Raw genomic sequence first — 22,223 nt, 5'->3', positions numbered from 1 at the left:
CGCGCACACACACACGCACTCGCGAACACACATTTCTGTAGCTTGTTGTTCGTCGACAGTGGCGCGAGCAAACACGTGATTGCGGAGACGGTGCAAGGTTAGCCCTCGTCAAGCTTACCGCTGGAGGATTACACCGCTACCGCTGTGGAGGTTCTGCTACACGGTCGGTGAATGGAGCGTTTTCGGCGTCTCTGGCCAGCTCCAAGGAGTTCGTAGACGATGCCTGCGGGAGCGCCATCTCTGCGGGCGGTGCACCGATGGTGAATTATCAGCAAGCAGCACATGGCGTGGTTGGCTTCGATGCGCGCAGTAACGGCAATTGTACCACGTTGATGTAAAATTAGTCTCACATTGCATGTCACGCCCGCATACCCATATACACAAACGCACACATTTGTGTGTTTTCGTGAGTGTATGTGAGTGCGTGCGTGCGTGCGTGCGTGCGCCGCAACGTGTTCGCATTACTGCAATCCTCTTTCAGCACGACCCGTTTCTCCTCTTGTGTTTACTCCTGCAGTGTACGGTATGACAGAACTGACTGGAGGCGTAACACTTTCCACACCACGATCTGATGACTTCAAGAGTGTTGGGCAGCCAGCAGCCTTCGTTGAAGTAAAGGTGGGTATTTTTTGGAAACAAAGCGATACAGGGAACATATTTTAGTTGCCTCCCGAGCAAAGTGCTTTGCTTACACGCATTCCACAACTTACTCCCCGGCATACATACACACTCCCCACACAGGAAAGTGTATTCTTCCAAAAGGGGCAAACATGTCTCTGCTCTATAGCAACCCGCATCTCAGTGATCCGGGAGGATGAGAAGCGAGAGTGAACAGAACAGCGTGGTAGGCATCCAAAACGACAGCGAGTTGAGGAGCGAGTGTACAGCAGCAGATGTTCAATGCACGCGCGGGGCGAAAGCTTTGCACTGTGAAAGAAACCAAAAAGCCCCAACGGCTTAGAAATTGCCGGCAAATATCAATACCAATGAAAATGAATTAATATCTAGCAGTCCGGGAGAAGAACAGTATAGTTTACTAGCACACAATCAAGTAGGGGGAGGGGGGGGGGGGGGGGGGGCGAAAGGGTCCCAGGCCCGCCTCCCCCCCCCCCTCTCGCTTCAAGAAATTGCCTTCAGCCCCTCGTGAAAAAAGTTCCTGGCTATGTGCCTGATATTTTACAGTACGTAGCGAGGTACTTGAAAGTCTTACTCGCATTCTAAACAAATGGCATTTTTCTCTGGCCTGGTTGGTTCATCGTTGAAGAGGACACGGCGCCACAGGGCATGAAGACCCATAAAAACAGATAAAACAACTGGACCAGCACCATTTCGTACAACCTTGGACCATCAGTATATTAGCGGATGCGCACAGTTTGGGCACAAAACACATTGTATATCGTTTTGAACCCATTTTATACCATTTTGAGACGACGTTGTACAGGAAATTCTACTGCATACACCTACCTGCATTCCGAATATTCCTTTTGTTTAACCTACCGCAGTGGCTTAATGGGTATGGCGTTAGGCTTATAATCCGAAGGTCACAAGACGTAATCCCCGCCGTGGCGGACGCATTTCTGTGTAGACAAGGTTAAAAAATCCCGTGTTTTGTGCTTTGTCCGTACAGCATAAGGAGGCTCACGTCGTTGAAGTCAATCCAGCACCATCCACCACGCCGTTTCTCGTAGTCCATGTTCAGCTTGCAACGCTAAAGTGTACATAGCCACTGTTTCTTTCCAACAGGTGGTCGATACGCACACCAGGCAATCGTTGGAAGCTTTCCGCCAAGGGGAGATTTGTATCAGAAGCCCCACTGCTTTCCTAGGATACCTCAGGCGTCCAGAGGCAACTGCTGATATTTACGAAGACGGCTTCATACGGACGGGTTCGTCGGCCTTGCTTTCTTCCCTTTTTGATGTGCACTTAGCAGCGTGAAAGTGCTGAGGAAAAGCAAACTCGAAGGGTCTAACTCTTTTGCCTGATTGTTTGACTTTGCAGCAAGAGTAAACATATAGTGGTAACCAATTTCAATAGCTCAAAAGGATCTTTGTGCTTGTAATAATACAAGTTGACTGACAGCACAAAAACCGATTGGTAATCTCCACCGTCAAGGGCAAAAAAGCTAGCGAGTAGACAGCCCAAAAGATATTGTTGCTAAGGTGGGCTTGGATTGTAAGGCACATACGAGCTGGGGGTCCAACAGGGCCTGAGAAAAGGTGAAACGGCGGAGAGGGGGACGGGAGAAAAATGGGAGTAGAGAGGAGGCGAGGCACCACTGTCGCTCTCATTTGATTTCTTCCAGGGAAGGCGCAAAGCCTCGCAGGTGTTATCTGAACTAGTGTTGATGAAAATATGGGATCTAGAGCGCTGAGCTTGCAATTTCACCGCTCGCTCCATTATCTCAGCCGCATTTCCTCATGCATTACACCCCCTTGGCTTCCGAGCAAAAACTGTTCTCTCATTTTAGTCGCGCAGTGTTTGCCGAACACTGAAAAGTCTTGCCCTTCCCAATAAAAAATTCGTGCAGCGGCCGCACGTATTTGGGCGGTCGCTACGGTTCCATTGAAAACAAACATATTAGTGCTGTTTTGTGGTTAGAATGAACAAGAAAAACTAGCTATTTTAAAAACGTTTGCAGGTCAGAATTGATCGTACAAAGCCTAAAATAAATAAAATCCTAATTGTTCACGACGTTCATTCGGGCCGACCCGAATATGACCACGCCCAGCCAATACTCTCTATTGGAAACCACCATAGCGGAATCCGGACAAGAATTGAAAGCCTGTCTTCAACTAACCGCGGAAAGCACACTGATCACCAATTTCAAGTGTGGCCGCAACCTCTGAAACTCCCATTATGCATGCCTTAAAATTCCAAGTGTCACAGAAGGTAGCCTGAAAGATTCCGCACCTGCTCAGGGGGGTGTACTTCGAAGCAAATAAAATATTTTATTCTGCATTCCATCGAAAGAAATCCAGGACACAGGGACCAAAAGCGTGTCAGGGGACAGCTTGACAGTGTCCCCGCGTCCTGACAAATTGTTGGCATACAGCGCAACACAAAAATTATCAGCTTTCTCCAGCACCGAAATAGTTTCACGTAATTTTCACAAGCTAAATAAAGAAAAACACAAAAAATTAACTTCCAGAAAGATTAAGCACATCTTACCTTGAACTGTGATTGGTTTCACACACATGTATCAAGAATTGAGCAGATGCTCTTTAAGTTCGCCTGGTTTCATGTTGTCGATTTTTGCACCTTATAAAATGAACTCATTTAGAAGCCTGCTTGCACGATTTTCGATGCTATTCCATCCATGAACCGTCCTACAAACTGACACTAACCATGAGTCCTGGTTGCAATTGCACGTCAGTGGGTCGTTTTAGAATAAACAGCAGTAAGAGCCTTTTGACCACAAAAAGCGTTTATTTTTTCGGGAAAAGTTTTAAACGAAATCTACGGCATCGCTGAAACAAAGACAGCAATCGAGCTCCCTACTCATTCCTCAAATGTGTCATTCCTGAAGGAGCAATGATCCAGGGCGCTGCAGATGGAGTTACGTTCGGCTTTCTTTACTATCACATAATGTTATATTGAAAAAGGGGTTAACATTTATGGCCACAGGCGGAAAAAGCCTTTTCACAACCCTCCAACGAACAGCTTTTTTTTTTTTTTTTGGGGGGGGGGGGAGTGGGGCACTGGGAAGAACGCGAGGAGCTTAGTCTTTAACTCTTTCTCGTCCTTACGAGCGCCGCCCAGTGCCCAACAAGGCTGCGCCTTTCAACCTTGTAAATCTGCGATCAATTAGTGCCTCGTTAGATTCACCATAAAGTTCATTGTGAGAACGGCGCAATTGAGGCAGAAACAAGGAAGGTACTTTTAAAAGGCGGGGCAGACACTATCTAATACCCCTGTCACATGGGCACTTTCGATGCTCATTGAACTCGATCTGCATTGAGATTTTCGAGCACGCTCGAAGCATCTGGTGCTACACGGACATTTTCAAAGCTCATCGAGAAGTTTCCCTCATGTGCGTTAGGTGGCTCCAAATGTTCCTCCAAAAGCCCTAACATGGATGGTGATGTCCGGCAACGCTGTGCAGTCGGGTCGGGGCCAGCGGCAGCCAAATCCGCAGCCAGTCGCGATAGCGGTTGGGGCCAAAACCAGAAGCTTTGTTGTGACAGCTCTGTGAATTATTATGAGTTCAGAAAGCAAGCGCGAGATTGCTCTCATGATGGTGGCGGCTGCTGACCTCGAAGTCGATATTGAGGCGGCTAAAGCAAAGACAGACAGTGCAAAAAGGCAATTGCTTTTTGCGAACAGGTTGTGTATTGCGGCTGCATGCGGTTGCGTACGATGGTACAGTCCACCGGGAAAGGTGGATGTACAATCGCAACGAACGCTGGTTCGAGGACACACTCCCCCACCTCGGTGAGCGGTTCTTCAAAGCTTTCGTGTGACGCCTTCGACGTTCCGGCACATAGTCGAAGCTTGCCGGCCCCTGCTGCAGCGCGTCGATACAAATATGCGGCTGGCCGTCTCTGTCGAGAGGCGCGTTGCAGTGGCGATGTACAAGCTGCGCTCCTCGGCAGAGGATCGGTCTGTGGCCATTCTTTTCGGCCTGGGGTGACCTACTGTCAACAGCATCTTCCGGGAGTTTTGCGACACCGTAGTGTGCCTACTCGAGGACAAGTGGGGAAGCATGCCCTCTCCAGACGCAATGGGCGACCACATAAGAGAGTTTAGTGCCGTTTGCGACTTCCCACAAGCGATGGGGGCACTCGACGGGTGCCATTTCGCCGTGTCGCCGCTGAAGGAAAGCGCATCGGACTATTACAACTACAAAGGCTGGTGAGTTATCTCATACTTGGCTTATGTAGAGCTTACATGTTGCAGCCATAAAGGCAGCATTGCACAATACGAATTTGCTAATGCAAAAGTCTTCAGTTCAAAACTCATTGTGCTTGTCCATAATTAATGAAGAATTCTTTTAATGCTGTTTTTTTTTCACAGGCACAGCATTGTGCTGTTCGCCTTGGTAGACCACCGATACTGCTTCCGGTACGTGAACGTTGGCTCATCAGGATTCTACCACGATGCCTACATCTACCAACGCTCCCGGCTGGCCGAGTTCATAGATGGGCCAACATTTCAGTCTCCAGTAGTAGTCATCAGTGGAACAGCTGTGCCTCCACTAATCATCTGCGATGAAGTGTTTCCCCTCACAGCCCACTTAATCAAGCCCTTCACTTAATCAAGCCCACTTGGATGCCGACATGAAGAGATTAAATTACCACTTGTCGAAGGCTAGAAGGGTGATGGAGAACGTGTTTGGCAGAATGAAGGCACGATTTAGGTTCTGCATGAAGAGGATGGAATGCAATCTAGATACAGCTGCACTGGTGATTCGCGCCTGCTGTACGCTGAACAACATCTGTGAAGCGTTTGGCGACCGCGTCATGCAAGACTGGCCCTCTGATGGAGAAGTTACCGAGGCCCTGTATGAACAGCCACAGAGAGTCACAGATGCTCAAACCACAACTGGTACTGCAGTACAATTTGCAATCCTAGAACACTACAAGCAGCGAGCACAGAACTGAGGTGAACAGTGCTATCCATTTACGATACCGGGTTTTCAGGCTGGCTAGTTGGTGCTATGCATTCTCTCTAAGAAACTGTGTGAAAAGATAACAGAACACGCTGGAGACGCACACAAAATTCCAAAGGTTATACCTCTTTATAAGCTTGGCAGCCAACACTTTCCAAAACCATGCATACATTACATTCAATGCAACCAAAGCAAAAAGATTCAGGACAAGACAAAAAGGCGCTGGCTAGCTCTATTTTCTCCTTCGTCTTTGTATGCTGGTCCTGTTGTCTATGAATTACCAACATGCCCACAATGCTTTGTTGTTATATAATATATCACAGGAGAAATATCATGAACTGCTGCGAAATATTGCTCAGGTACTGGAACAGGCGCAAAAAGCATAAAACAGCAAGAACGAAAAACAAAATAATAAACAAAATCGTAAGGAGTAACCTCACACGTCGCACCGCATGTGCTTAACATAGCCCTGATTATTGCAAATCACTCAGGTACTGGAAAAAGCACAAGAAATGCAAAACAATAGATAAAATCGAAAGGTGTCACTTTAGATAATGTCATATCGCACATAGGTAACACAGCTTTGAGTATCAACCCGCCGTGGTGGCTCAGTGGTCAAGGCGCTCGTCAACCGAGCCGGAGTACCCGGTTTCGAACCCAACTGTGGCAGCCACGTTTCGATGGAGGTGGAACAAAAAGGCGCACGTGTGCTGTGCGATGTCAGTGCAGGTTAAAGATCCCCAGGTGGTCGAAATTATTTACGGCACCCCTCTCTTTTTCTTCTTTCACTCCCACCTTCCTCCCTTCCCTTAAGTCACATCAGATGATGTCATATTGCATGTGGTTAACAATTCCTTCAATATCACAAATTGCTGCGCAACATCACACAGGGACTGAAACAAGTGCAACAAATGCCAACCGCAAAAAAGAAAACAAAGCAAGAGATAAAATCGGAAGGAGTCACATTAGATAATGTAATATTACACATAGTTAACACAGCCTTGAGTATCACAAATCATTGCACAACATTGCTCTGGTGCTGGAACAAATGCAAAAAATGCGCACGAAAAAAAAGACAAAATCTGGAGTCACATCAGGTGATGTCATATTGCATCTGGTTAACACTGCCTTCGATATCACAAATTGCTGCGCAACATCGCACAGGCACTGAACAAGTGCAACAAATTCACAACAGCAAGGTAGAAGAACAAAATCTATAAAACTGTAGTCATATCAAATAATGTCATACTGCACATAGCCTTGAAGAAAACGTCACACAGAATAAAAAAGTGCACGGCGCGACTTGCTGAGATGACAGCAGGGGTAAAACACCAAGAAAACCGACGAGTCTGAAAGCTAGCACAAAAACAAAACTGGTGGGCAAAGTAAAAATCGCCAAAATACAAACATACAACTCTGAAAAAATCAGAAAACCGTAAGCATTCGCTGAGAGAATGGCAAATAGATTAAAATGAAACCTAATGAGCTGTGTTGCATAGTTGACAATAAAATAGTTCTTAATTATGCATCAATACGCACGGAATGCATATGACCAACCCTGTGCACTTAAAATAAAATTCTTATGTCGATTCACAAAACTTCGTAACAGCATTAACCAATTTTTCTTGCACTGTCAAGTGCCGCTGCCTCATCTCCATTTCTCTGGCGCGGCACGCTTCAAAGCTCTAGCGCAGCACCCTCTGCTCCGTGAGCAAAGCTTGCCTGAAGTCAGACGAAGCAGTCCGCATCTTTTTTCTGGGGTTTTGCTGCTCGTGGATGCCTGCCTGCCCCTCAGCTCCTCCGTCCTCAATGGTCACAGACTCGGCTGCAACACGTTCAACGACCTGGCAGTCGTCCGCGTTCAATGTGTGCTCTTGTGACGTTGCCAGGTCTGGGTTGGCATCCTCAGTGCCACTGTTGTTGGCGCCCACCACCATGTCAACAATGATCTGCATCATGTAGAACAGAGAAGCAAAAATTTATTATGTTTGCCTGTTAATGTTTTTGGTCCATAGAGAGGTGAGAATTGTGGAATCATTTCTGCGTGTGTGAAACAAGGATGTCTCTAGTGACTAGCTGTGAATTGAAGCAGTGATATTCTCATGTGTACTTATCGACGGCCACGCCACGACGGCCCTCGTCGACACCGGCGCCGCCTACTCCGCTGTGAGTGGGGAGCTGTCCCGCCGCTTTCGCAAGGTACTCACGCAGTGGGATGGAGCACAAATCCGTACCGCCGGAGGCCACCTCGTCACCCGGTAGGCCGCTGCACTTCTCGTGTTGAGATTAACGGTCTCACGTGTCCTGTTACCTTCGTCGTCTTGCAGCGCTCCTCGAGAGATATTATTCTCGGTATGGGTTTTCTTACCCAGTCCACCGCTGTTATCGACCTCACCAACTGTCGCTCACCCTTCGTCCACCTTGCCTTGACCCGCCGAGCTCCGAGCCAACGTTCTCCGAGGCGCGCATCTTAGCGGACCACGTGACTTTGTTGCCTGACTCGAGCGTGTTCCTGCTTCTGCGCCGAAGACCTCGTCACCAACTTTCGCAGCACACCGCAGCACCTCACCAAGGGCGCAGTAATCGGCCTCATCGAGCGCCTCAATGCCCCTGTCGTCGCTGAGACCCCATCTGCGGGTCCTTCCTGTCTGCCCCCTCCCAAGCACTCGGCGCCGCCTTTAGGTGTCAGCATTGGACCGCAACTCTCTGCTCAGGAGAGAGACGAGCTCATCGCTGATCGCTGTGCTGGGTGAGTTCCACGACTGCTTTTCTATGTCACCAGGGGTTCGCCCGACGCCAATAGCAAAGCACAGAATAATTACCGACGACGCTGTCCATCCTGTTCTTCAGTCACCTTATCGGGTTTCGTTAAAAGAACGCGAGACCATACAACAACAAGTGCGCGAAATGTTGGCTGATGACATTATCCAACCATCTCAAAGCCCGTGGGCTGCTCCGGTGATGCTGGTGAGGAAAAAAGACAGCACCCTTCGCTTCTGTGTTGACTACCGGTGCTTCAACAGAGTCACGAGGAAGGACGTACATTCACTTCCACGCATCAATGACGCTCTTGTTCGCCTGCGCCATGCCCGTTACTTTACGTCCATCGACCTTAAAAGCGGGTATTGGCAGATAGAAGTGGATGAGCGCGACAGAAAGAAGATTGCTTTCGTCGCCCCGTATGGACTAGATCTATACAGGTCCAGCAACCTTCCAGCGCGTTATGGACACCGTGCTCACCGGCCTCAAGTGGCAAACATGCCTTGTCTACCTTCATGATGTAGTCATTTTTTCAAGCACGTTTCATGAACATCTGGTTCGTCCAAAAGCAGTCCTGCAGGCTATCAGAAACGCCGGCCTCACCCTCAAGCCAACGAAGTGCCAGTTTGCCTATGACGAACTGAAGTTTCTGGGTCACATCTTCAGTCACGAAGGCGTCCGTCCTGATCCCGATAAAACAGTGGCCGTCGCTTCCTTCCCGACGCCGTCGGACAAGAACGCCGTGCGGAGATTTCTGGGCCTCTGCGCTTACTACAAACACTTTTTCCAAACTCTTCGGATATCGCCGCGCCGCTTACTCGCCTCACGAAAGAGTCCGTCCACTTCCAGTGGTCTGATGAAGAGCAGATTGCATTTGACCACCTAAAACGGCGCCTGCAGGCTTCCCCTGTACTAGGCCACTTTGATCAGGACGCCGCGACTGAGGTACACACTGACGCTAGTAACACGGGCCTCGGGGCCGTCTTGATCCAGCATCAGAACGGCGCCGAACGTGTCATCGCATACGCCAGTCGTGTTTTGTCGAAGGCGGAAACCAATTACTCGATCACCGAAAAGGAATGCCTCGCAGTAATTTGGGCGTTCACAAAGTTCCGACCCTATCTGTACGGACGCCCATTCCAGGTGGTCACAGACCATCACTCTCTGTGTTGGTTGACCAATCTAAGAGACCCTGCAGGCCGACTTGCGCGGTGGGCTCTAAGACTGCAAGAATTCGACGTTACGATCGTCTAAAGTCTCGTCGTCGACACACTGATGCTGACACCAAAACCTGCCGCGAGTGTCAACGACGCAAGACACCACCCGTGAAGCCTGCGGGACTTCTTCACCCCATCACGCCACCCCTCAGTCCATTCCAGCAGATTGGTATGGACCTACTAGGACCTTTTCCTAAGTCACAATCGGGGAACCGCTGGATCGCTGTTGCGACGGACTACCTCACACGGTATGCCGAATCACGTGCTCTGCCGTCATCAACGGCTTCGGATGTGGCAAAGTTTTTCGTCGAGTCAGTTGTTCTTCGACACGGTGCCCCAGAGGTCCTTATCACTGATCGTGGTGCCGCATTTATGTCGCAACTGCTCTCACAGATATTGAGCTTAAGCCACACCGCCCACCGCAAAACTACCGCATACCACCCGCAAACCTACGGGCTGACCAAGCGCCTTAACAAGACCTTGGCTGACATGCTCTCAATGTATGTCGACATCGAGCACCGAACCTAGGACGAAGTGTTACCGTACGTCACTTTTGCGTATAACACCGCGGTTCAAGGAACTACCAGATTTTCACCATTTCGCCTGGTGCATGGCAGGGAAGTCACTACCACGTTCGACGCTATGCTGCCCCACCAGCCAGACGTTTACACTCACGCCGATGCTCAACTCGTCGCCCAACATGCGGAAGGAGCCCGACAGCTGGCCCGCCTTCGCATCCAAGCCGGCCAGCGAGTCGATGCTCGCCAATACAACCAAGGCCATCGTGATGTTAAATTCAATCCTGGTGATCGCGTGCTGGTGTGGACTCCAATTCGACGTCGTGGCCTTAGCGAGAAGCTGCTGAAAAGATACTTTGGCCCGTATGAGGTGATTCGCCGTATAGGCGAGTTAAATTACGAAGTGCTGCCGATCGCAACGCGGGCGCCCCGCCACCCGCCTGCCTCCGAAGTTGTTCACGTCGCTCGCCTCAAAGAGTAATGTGACCGCACGGACCACGTGGCCTAACTCTTCGCGCTTTACGCATACTTTTCAGCCTTGATTTTGCCTCTCATCTCATCGGGACGATGCGTCTTTCGGGAGGGGAGCAGTGTCATGTGTGTTATTAGTGATTTTCCACTTAACGTCATCCTCGACTAGCGGGGAGGCGATCGACGGCAAAGAGGAAGAGGCTCGATGGGAATCGCTCGTGAGCCCGGCCGCGACCCCTTGGACTGTCTCTGGCGCCTGCTCTCCTGTGGTCCTGGTCCCCCTGTGTCCCGACGACCTGCTTCGTTTGGACGACCCGTGACATTATTAGACAGATTTTGTTTCTGGCACACTTATATTCTTTTGCCATCTAGTGGAGAGAAGTTTCAGGCTTCAAAGAAGTTTCGGAGAAGTAATCAGGCTTTCGAAATACGTTGGCAATGTTTCTTCCAAGGAGATGTTTTCTTCTATATGTAAATGCTGCACTGTAAGAGGAAGCCAGGACCTCTCAAGCTGTCTATACAGCTTTTTCCCTGGCTGTCCTCGCAACACCCAGTTGCGGAAATAAACCTTCAACCTTCAACCTAAACAGAAACAAGCCTGCCAGATTTTACATTCAGACGCCAGCCAAAATGAATGGAGACTTGCAATGACATCTCGTGAAGCGTGAATTCAAAGCAACGAAACAGAACAGGCGCAGGTGAAAAAGCCAAGGCCTGCGTACTGGAAGGCCGTCTAAAAATGCTGCGTCGTTAACATGCACAGGCCCGCTAATAAGCGCTTCGTAGCAAACGCCACTTTACTTACCGGTACATTTGCGTCAAGTTTCTAATCTTGTGCCGCACCTCTGCTGCTGTTCGATCAAAGCCAAGGGTCCGCAACGCCTCCGCGATTTCCGCGTAGACTGTGGCGTTCCTCTTCTGGCGCCGCAAATCGAGGCGGTCATGCCAGCAGTCTATAAGAGCGGCTGTCTCGCTCTCGCTCCACAGTTTGCGCGTCGACGAGCAGGAGGACGCCATCTTTGTTTACACTGACGGCGAAGCTTGGAGCGTGGGGTCGAGATTATTTATAAATATATTTGCATATAAGCAGGCATAGTGGCTGAAAATGTTCTGTCTTGCTTTTTAATAAATTACAACAACAATTGCGGGTTTGTTTTGTTAACTAGTGTTTATTTTTATAGCTTCTTGAGAGTGAGAGTGCTTTCGATTGTGCTTGGAACCTCAAGCACTCTTGAGGAATCGGCATCGAGTAACGCATGATCGAGCTCGATTACGCTTGAAAGTGGCCGTGTGACAACCGTCGATCTGCATTGAGTTCGATGAGCATTGACTCAATGAGGATCGAAAGTGTCCGTGTGACAGGGGTATAAAATGGTGGTTCATTCGCCCAAGCCCGTCCATTTTTATGATCAACCGAGCCATATCACAGATGCCTTCCTCAAAAAAAAAATAATAATAGCCGTCAAAGGCTATCAGCATGAAATTTCTTGGCGTCACTTCCAACAAGCCGAAAAAAAACCAATTCCGAACAAAAAGCACACCATTCGAGAAAGATTTTTTTCCAAAAATTTTCCAAGCGTACCAACGAAAAAAAATCAACAGCACCAGGAACGCGCCTTCATCCACAAATCACAGATTCGCACTTGTCGAAGGAACACAACACGCTAAACAATCCAACCCACGCTAATTTAATAAATATGTGACAATGAAAAAAAGGCCCCCATGAAAACGTATTATTCAAAAGAGAACGTATCACCATCAAAGAAATAAAAGAAACATAAGCTTCTAAAAGAGCCAATAGCCGGTAAATCCCCGTCAATGACAAGCAAAAGTACACATGAAATTCAAAAAGTTTGAAACCTGTATCAACCCTACGAGAATGCAGCCTCCGTGTCACTGAGCATTATGCACGGGCTTATAACGCACGGGCTTACAACGGGCTTATGCACGGGCTTATAACGCACATGTTTGCAGCTTTTTTAACAAAATAGACAAAATATTTCTCGCTCTATTTCTCTTTTCCGCCCTTTAAAAAAACGGTTCTCTAATACCGGTCGACATTCCTCGCAGGTTTCTGGTCTGCAAGCAAGCTCCCTTGTTTGTTGCCCACATTTCGCATGTGTATTCACTTGCATGCTCCTTAAAACAACGACCAGTTTGCCCTATGTAAATGACACCGCAGTTTGAAGGGATATGCACACGATGAGTGATCTACATTAGGGTCAACTTGTTTTGATTTCGCAAACCAGTCGTTTCTCTGACTTATTTGTGCTGAAAAATCGAAAGATTGGATGGCCACGAAAACACAACTTTAATTTGATGTTAGCTTCCTACTTACTGCAGATCCTTCCTTAAATCAGTTAAGTGTCTCACGGCATCAAAAATGTAGCAAGCAAATATCAGATTCAAGGTGTGCTTACGGCGTCACCCCATCTTTCGAAACTTTTAAACATAAATAAATAAGAAAAAACGACCATTTTGCACCATAAAATACCAAAACAAGTTCACTAAATGCAGATCACGAGTTGTGTACCAGATCCCATTTAGCTGCGGGCTCATTTACATAGGAAAGACCGGCCGCTGTTTCAATGACCGTGCAAGTGAACACGCGTGAAATGTGCAACACGGCAGTTTGTTTGCAGAAAACTGCCTGCAAGGTTGTTACAATTGTCTGTAGTTCCTTTCATCCTCATCCGCTACATATACCGCTATTAGGGCCACCCCTTGCAATGCAACTTCAAGCAATTTACGCTGCCATGACTTCTCATGAACTCCCAGCAGGGGCATCTACAGCGTGCAGATATTGGTGAGTTGCGACACCACGGGTTCCTGAGCATCCGCAGGAACATCCCCGCAGGGGGATGATGGTGAGCAGTGCGCCACCACGGACCCGAGCACCCGCACTTAGCCGTGCGTGGCATCGCCGTGTCCGGGGAAAAGGGGATCTTGGTGGTTGAGCCGATCCCGAGCGTTTGGACCTTCAAGGACCCACGGCGGAGGCGACACACCACTTTGGCCCCAGCTTCGTGTAGACGGCACCTCCGGCCTGTCCCGACCGGAGAAATTGGCAGTCGTCTTTTCCTATCCTCCCCTTCATCATTCGCTTTCCTGTCTTCTTTCTCGCAACTCTCCTGCCTCCTCTTCACTTCTTGGTCTTTTCTTTATTGCTGGCGGTGAGGGTTAACCTTGTGTGGCCAACTACCCTTAGTTGCGTCATATTTGGGTGTAGTTGGGGTGTACAGCTGGCATGCATGGGCAGGACTTGCTTGCAAGTAGCTGTCCCGTCCCCTAGCTGGGCTCCGTGGGGGGGGGGGGGGGGGGGGGGGGGGGGGGCTGGCACCATGACTGAAAAACTTAATATTTTATGGCTTTATGGCTCCCTTCCTTTATAAAGATGATCACTCTCTCAAAAAGAGGCGGAACGCAGCTGAAGACGTTTTTCCAAAAAGAAAGTATCATTCCCCAAATTTCATGTGGTTCACAGTGAAGCAGCAGAAACACAAGCAAGACTCATTTCCCCATTCCTGGTAGCAAAAAGTTTGACAATACCTCGGACCTTGGATACAAGGTATCCAATATGACCAGCGGCGACTTACTTCTCGAACTGCTCGACAGCATCCAGTACTCAAAACCTGCAAACATTGTATCCATATGGGAGATTAGATTCCTGTCTCTGTCACTTCACACCGATCTCTGAATGCTGTCCGAGGCATCATTTCTGAAATAGATTTTGGCCACCTTACTGAGAAAGAAATGCTTGAAGGACTTATTGACCAAGATGTCATAAACTTTCAGCGCATAAAGATCCGGAAAGATAGCGAGGAAATGAACAGGAAGCACCTTATCCTCACATTTAACACCAGCACATTGCCTGAAAGCATTCAAGTCGGCTGCCTTAAAATTATTGTGAGGCCCTATGTTGTCACGTTGTAGTGACGGCAGTCCAGCGGTCAGGAAGACACCAAAAAGTCTTGTAAACGAAGCTCTTTATTTCGGCTGACTTGCGCCCGCAAAAGAACTAAATCACTCGGCGGCGGCGTAAGCAACAAACGTGCTCGTCAGTCGTCGAACTACGAATGCTTGCTGCTCGCGGCATCGTTCAATTTAAAGCCGGCAAGGAAACTTCGAGATAACAGGTCGAGATCATCTAGAGTAATCTGGAAGTACGTAGATACAGCTCTTCATGGCTGGGATCAATCGAGATTAGTCCGGTCGCTTCTCGCGTCACGAACAAAAATGATAACAACCCTTTCCTGCGGCCTTGCGCGAACGAACAGGCACTACAACGATACGTGGCAATATAGCCAGCCCACATAGATGTTTCAATTGTCAAAAGTTCGGTCACGGCTCACAGAGTTGTCGCGGCCATAAAACTTGTGCAAAATTCTCTTCGAAGGAGCACCAGTTCGATGAATGTCTTGCTGCCCCGCGCTGTGCAAACAGTGAAAGAGACCATGCTGCATATTCCAAGGCTTGTCCGTCCTGGAAGAAAAAGATATAATTGCTCTGAAAACTACTGAGAACATTTCTTTCAAAGAAACAAGAAGCCAATCCGCTCAAACAAACAGATTCTCCTTCACTCCAAAAACAAACATCGCCGATGTGTAGCGTAGGCGCGGCGCACCACACTAGGCTTCTGCACTTGTCCAGGCCACAGGCAGTGAGCCTGTCGCAGGGCCATCCGTGCCCCCGGGTGGAGTAGCTAACTCTATTCCGCCAACTCCAAAGTAGGTTCCGCAGACCCCTTAGTCAGCGGGCCTCAAGACCTCTTCCCACAGGTCGAGGTCTAACTCGAAAGTCAACATGCCCGCTGCACGGTCGTCTAGCGCCTCTGCAGAGGCGATGCATACCACCCAAGGCAGCCCCGTGCCGTCCACGTCAGACAGACTGCGCGGCTCATTGGACCGCTCAAAAAAAAAGGACAGGCCACGAGTCACGGGGCCGTAAACAACTTTATTTTTTGCTTCATATAAACTTAAAATCAAGATGGCTGGCTTTTATATTACACTGGAACAGTAGAGGACTTCTAAACAACTACAGTGACATAAAAGACATCTTAGGAGCACATGCCTCTGATAGCACATAAAACCGTTGCAGTGTGCTCTGTATATATTGAGCCACAGCTGAAGGTAACACTTCATGATTTGGAGGTTCTTAGAGCAGCTACCACAGCCATACCTGGTAGTTGGAGACTAATGCACATTCATGTTTATTTATTTATTTATTTATTTATTTATTTATTTATTTATTTATTTATTTATTTATTTATTTATTTATTTGTTTATTTATTTATTTATTTATTTATTGTACCCTCAGGGCCCGAATTGGGGAAGCGAGAAAACTGACGCTACAGGGCAGCTTAAAGATTTTATTCCATGCAGTAAGGTCTGTTTGCTGAACTCAGGTAAACCCACATAGTGCTCCACAACCTCGGGGGAAATGAGTGTTTTAGATTTGTCTTCTAGTTGACCGTCTGTTTTTAGTGATTTTAACTGGAGTGTTCTAGGCAACCTACCTCGAAGCCATCATCTCCCGGTCATTATAAGTCTGTCATCCTCGCCAACAGCCATTCCTAAAAAACCATAGAATTGGAAGCTTCATTTAGAATGCTGGCAACTTTTTACAGCAAAAGTTACTTTAGAAAAAATAATCTTAAATAACCATAGCATCGAAGAGATAAATGAAAAGTTCACAAATGTTATTCTAGCTGCTGCACACTTGGCTATTCCTCAGCCTTCCGGAGTGGTGCGACAAACCTAGGAAGTTTGGTGGACACGAGACTGCAGAGAAGCAAAAAAAAAACGACAAAACAATGCATTGGGTATATTTCGAAGGTATCCCACACAGGAAAATTCCATAAACTTTAAAAAAGCCAGAGCTAGAGCTCGGTATGTCCGTCGTAGCGCCGAGAAAGTATCATGGCAAAGTTACATCTCATCTATAAACGGCCAGGTCACATCGAAAAAAATGTGGGAGCAGCTTTTAAAATTAAATGGCACTTTCTCACCGCTCACAATTCCTCTTTTGACAGTACACGGTACACAAAAATGATTTAGGAACAGGCAGACATATTAGGGGAACACTTCCCTGCAGTTCCTAGTTTCTCACACTGCACGCAGACTTTTCTAAAATACAAAAATATAGGTCAAAAACAAAGGGTCCCGAGAAATGGAGGTGCAAATGAAAAATATAATAGATACAATGCAATAAAACACAATACCGTCCAAAAAATTAATCGAGTACTCTCTGCCGGAAAAAATTGTTCCAGGGCACGACCAGATACACCATGAAATGCTTGCCTATCTTTCAGATAGGCAAGCATAGGGCAGTGGCACTGCCCTGCGCTGGCAGGTGCTGCCAGCTGTGGGCCTTGTACGACCCAGGATGCTCTTCCCGAGCGACTAATCATTAATTTAACTGCCACCTGCCACGGCGGGCAGTTTGCTCACTATCCGGTGGGAAAGTTGGGATGACGCCGCAATGTCACGTGACCTAGGTGGCCAACCTGCCTCCTAGGCTGCTCCCTGGGTACCACCTGCCAAGGACACGTATGTGAGTTTTCGCACACAACGCCAGCGCCGACTACGCCGACACCTGATCTCATTGTGAGCGGGGCCTTTAGCGCTATCGCGCAAAAACCACAAGGCATACATGTAACGCCGCGCTTTCACCAAGCCAGGGGAACATGACTACATGGCCTTGCGGTAGCGTTGTCTGACCCGCAACACAGGGGTCAGAGGCGCGAGTCCCGACTACCTCAATTTTCATTTCAGCGCAATTCATTTACTTTGCATAATTACGTGTCCTGATAATGTTTATGTGATGTTGCCACTTTGTAATCACCAGTTTCCTAATGCTGTAATCACTTTTAGTCCGCCGCTCCACGCGGGACGTAACTATCTTTTCGACCAGTCGGGAGTATTCTGTTACAACAAGAGCAACGCAGACGCTGGCTTTTCCCAGAATGGCATCCTTTCGATGTCGCGTAAACTTCAGGTACAAGTGGTTTCCGCAACGCCTTTGGCAGCGAGGCGAGCGAAGCAGGCCACAGGAAGGCCGCCGTAAAGTTTTAGTTAGATACATTAGCTTCACTGCATGACAGCAATGTGGCGAGGAAAACAACTACAAGAGACCGAAGTCAACCCTCAAGCCCACAGCACGTTCACCTCGTCACGCGGTTTAGCAGCGCTAGCGCTTTGAGCAGGTGCGCAAGGCCTCGCAGCCGACCTGTCTCCGCTTGGGAAAAGTGATAGAAGAGCGCCGTTAGGAGAAACGCCACTTTGCAGGGGCGCGTCAGACCGTTCGATATATCGAGCGGTAGGCGAAATTGGAATTCCATACACTCTGAAACCTTCCTATACTTTTGCACAAGATTTTGAAGGGAATAACCTTTGTGTTCAATATATCTGTGTACACTTCAGTTCTTTTTGAAAAGCAAACTGTCCTGTATGCCGAAAGTTGTGGTCTGTGCAGGCGTGTGGTCCGTGTCAAACAGCGGTGTCCAAGCGAGGTCTTGGCGTTGATCTTGCTCGTATGTGCGCTTATCAACAGGAGGTCGAGAATGAAGCCCGAAGGTATTCTTTCTATGGCGCCCACACAACTGGATAAGCTGCAGAACTGAGCACAGCGCTACCGTGTACAGCATTATCACTGCGTAATTGTATGCTGCTGCCCCTACCATTCTACCAGTGAAAAAGGTGATGTCGACCTAAGGATAAATCAGCCACCTTAAAGCGGTACCCCATAACTTGATTATGTTGGAAACAAAATAAGTGTCCTAAACTGAACTCTGAACCGGAAGTAGTAAGCACTTAGGAAGTTCCAAAGTGATTTAGACCACACTGCATTGATATGCCGCCACCGGAGCGCACACTACTTACAGCGTAGCAAATCTAGGATAGCATAGTATCTATCGTCTTGGCCGTAGTTAACACGATGTGTGATGAGAACCAACGAGAGCTGGTGACAGACTGGACTCTTGCAAACGTTCACTTCGTAGCATTCTTTTAGTCGGAGAGCCGCATCCCCAATCACTACAATCTCCATTATTTCCTTCATCAGCGACCGACTCTGGATAACGAGGGTGGGAGTGGGCAGGCGACCCTTCGTATCTTCAGTATGTAATAGAAAAATAGCCCGCGTGTTTGGGAAATTACGCTTTTGTTTGGGAAATAAACTTTTTGACGTTAAAAATGGTATAACGGCATAGTAATACAAGTGTTGGTGGACACAAGGAAGCCGGGGAATTCAGATGACTAAAGTCCTGGTTAATAAGTCCTGGTTTCCAATCATTAATTTCTTAGCTCAAGGCGTTAGGCGCCTGGCTGCGATTGGAGATCTGTAGCTGCTTTTAGTAATAGCCATATCAGTTTATAGAACATCGACAATGCGATTACAGTTGGTACCATGGCTCAACATATTGATTGATTGTAAAACATTTTATTCGCCGGGAAGAGCTTGGCAAGAGGTCGCGTTAAGTGGTCGAGAGTACATAGCCCTCGACGACTTTGTCAGCCCACTCCACCGCCAAAACTTGCGTTCTGGGGTCAGAGCTAGCCAGCACGGTCTCCCACCGCTCGAGAGAAGGAGCTGTAACTAGATCACCCGGAGGTGGCTCTATTTTGCAGTCCCACAGGATGTGATCGTAGGTAGCGCGTTGGCCACAGTGTTTGCAGTTTGGGTTGTAAAGATCTGGATAAATGTGCGCGAGGAGTGATGGGGTGCGTATCGATCTCGTCTGTAGACGACGCCACGTAACCTCTTGTTCTTTAGTAAGTCTTTTGTCTGGAGGGGGGAAAATTCTCCTCTCTAGTTTAAAATGATTGGTGAGATCATGATATGTGATCATGGAGTCCTTCGTGAAATTCAGGGAGCCAGACTCATCCACTGCCCGGTCGACGAAACCTCGGGCTTTATTGTGGGCTGCCTCGTTCCCCGGATTCCCCGAATGGGCTGGGACCCATATCAATTCGGAATAATTTGGTGAGAATTTGGTTGCGTTAAGGATTCTAAGGGAGGTGTTTGTAATTCGTCCTTTAGCGAAATTATTGATACCCATTTTGGAATCGCTGAAGATGATGCTCCCTTGGGTATGCGCTAGGGCGAGGGCTATAGCCGCCTCTTCTGCCGTTTCAGAGGATTTCGTTTTGATTGTCGCCGAGACGATGTGGTCACCATTCTCGTTCACAACCACAATTGCAAAGGCATTGGTATTTTTGTATTCTGCCGCATCTACATAAAGTGTTCCAGCGCACTGTCTGTATTTGTTATGTAAGGCTTTGGCTTTTGCTTGTCTTCTGCCCTCATGGTGTAAGGGGTGCATGTTTTTGGGGAGTGGTTTGATTAGTAGGGCCGTCCTATAGTCGCGGGGTAAGTCTACTTTAGCATCATTATTCGTAGGTTGAAAGTTAATTCCGAGCCTGGTAAGAATACTCCTGCCAGTTCTGGAATTGGCTAATCGCGCTGTTTGAGCCATTAAATGGGCTTCTTTCAGTTCATTGTAGGTGTTATGTATTCCTAACCTCATAAGCCTTTCAGTTGAGGCATTTAGTGGGAGTCCTAACGCAGCCTTATAGGCCTGCCGTATCATACTATCCAATTTGTCCTTTTCTGCTTTCGAAAATTTGAGATAAGGGGTGGCATAGAGTATCCTGCTTAGCGCAAAGACCTGCACTAGTCGGCATAAATCTCTTTCCCTCACCCCTTGTCTGCGATTAGCTATGCGGCGGATTAATCGCGCCGTCGCTTCTACCGTGCGTTTTAGCTTAGTGAGTGTGTCAGTATTCTTTCCATTTGTTTGTAAATACAACCCCAGTATTCTCATGGTCTGTACCTCTTTGACAGATCGTCCATTAACATAGACGTTTATTTGCGGGGGGGATGTCGTGGTACGCCTACCTCTTTGTTTACGACGGATCACGAAGGGTTCAGATTTTTGCTCAGAACAAGTGAGGCCGGATTCCCATGCGCATGCCTCAATGATGTCCACTGCTGCTTGGAGTGTGTCTTCTATGTAGCCTTCGCATCCTTTGGTTACCCAAAGTGTGATGTCATCTGCATAGAACGTGTGATGTAGGTGTGGTATTTGTGCCAGTTTGGGGGGAATTTTGATGAGGGAGAGGTTAAAAAGGAAAGGGGACAGGACGGAGCCCTGTGGCGTTCCTTTACTTCCTAGTGTGATTGGGGCAGACTCTATTGTTCCGACCGTTATCACTGCTGTTCTGTTAGTGAGGAAGGATCGGATGTAGTTGTACGTCCTTTCTCCGGGGTTGATTTCTGACAAGTTTGTCAAAATGGCTTTGTGGGTGACGTTGTCGAAAGCTTTAACAAGGTCTAAACCCAATATTGCTTTCGTTCCTGTTCCCTCGTCAGCTTCAATTATGTCCTTGTTAAGCTGCAAGAGTATGTCCTGGGTAGATAGTTGGGCCCTGAATCCTAACATTGTTTCAGGTAGGAGGTTCATGTCCTCCGTATAGTTTTGGAGCCTATTGAGGATGACATGCTCCATGAGTTTGCCTAGGCATGATGTTAATGAAATTGGGCGTAGATTCTCAGTGCTGAGTTTCTTACCCGCTTTAGGAATAAAAGTGATTTTCGCGTGTTTCCACTCTGGTGGTATGTTGCCTGCATGCCAGTATTTGTTCATAAGGTCTGTAACCGCCGCGATCGACGTTGCGTCTGAGTTCCTGAGAGTCTTATTTGTTACTTTGTCTGGTCCTGCCGCAGATGTTGTCCGCAGTTTTCCAATTGCGTACCAGACCTCTGCGTCTGTGATGTCTGCGTCTAAATTTGGATTAGGAGTCCCCCGGTAGTCTGGTTGAGTGGTACCATCATCCGTGTTTAGATAACGTTCTGCTAGCTCTTTGATTAGGTCTTCAGTTGTACCCTCATATTTATGTATGAGTCTGTACAGTTGACTTTGTTGCACGGAACGTGTTTGTTCTGGGTCGAGCAAGTGTCTTAGAAGATGCCATGTCTTCTTATTTCCGAGCTGCCCATTGACGCTTTCACATATTTGGTTCCATTGTTGTTTTTGGAGAGCAAGTGTATGTTCCTCGATTCGCCTCTCGATTTCAGCGATCTTTTTGCGTAGTCGCTTGTTGTGTTTTTGCTTCTTCCAGCGTTTTTGGAGGCCTTTCTGTGCCTGCCACAGGTGTAACAGTTTTGAGTCTGCAATCTGCTCCTCCTTCTCAACTGGCACCACAACGCTAGTGGAGCTGACATCCTCATTCAGGGAGATAACCCAGTCGCTAAGGTTAGAGATCTCCTTTGGAGCTGTTTTGTCGCGAAGTTGCCTGAACTTGTCCCAATCCGTGGTTCGTATTTCTTTTGCTTTGTTTTTAAGTTTTGCGTGGGGAAGGTGATGCTAAGGATGAAGTGATCACTACCAAGGTTTTGCCCGGTGTTGACCCACTTTGCGTCCTTGAAGTTTTTAGAGAGGGATAAGTCTGGAGATGTGTCTACACATACACTGTTACCCATGCATGTGTGGTCGCTCGGGTTGTTTAGCGTTGTGAGCCCTAGTGACTGTATGATTTGCCAGAGCAGGTTCCCTTTCGGAGTTGCTTTGGTATATCCCCATGCTGGGTGTTGAGCGTTGAAGTCTCCCACAATTATTAGTTGAGCCCCAGCAGCCAGCTTTACTGTGTT

The 22,223-nt window shown here is 47.9% G+C and overlaps 1 protein-coding gene and 2 pseudogenes across 1 annotated transcript in view; 2 read left to right on the top strand and 1 right to left on the bottom strand.

Annotated features, from left to right (window-relative positions):
• The window catches only part of LOC149357328 (luciferin 4-monooxygenase-like), a 96,600-nt gene that overhangs the window by 67,793 nt on the left and 6,584 nt on the right, over positions 1-22,223 (top strand). Inside the window, exons 7-8 of the mRNA XM_089577909.1 lie at positions 518-618; positions 1,744-1,885. Of these exons, the coding sequence (XP_089434035.1) occupies positions 518-618; positions 1,744-1,885 (243 nt within the window). The remainder of the gene's footprint in view (positions 1-517; positions 619-1,743; positions 1,886-22,223) is intronic.
• LOC149357330 (uncharacterized) lies at positions 4,199-4,855 on the top strand (annotated as a pseudogene).
• On the bottom strand, positions 7,189-11,591 carry LOC149357329 (uncharacterized; annotated as a pseudogene).

The sequence above is a fragment of the Amblyomma mixtum genome, chromosome 3, assembly GCF_055824585.1.
Source record: "Amblyomma mixtum isolate Tamu chromosome 3, ASM5582458v1, whole genome shotgun sequence".
In the NCBI taxonomy this organism is placed as follows: domain Eukaryota; kingdom Metazoa; phylum Arthropoda; class Arachnida; order Ixodida; family Ixodidae; genus Amblyomma; species Amblyomma mixtum.
The sequence above is the reverse complement of the archived record's forward strand: the minus strand, read 5'-3'. Positions and strand labels throughout refer to the sequence as shown.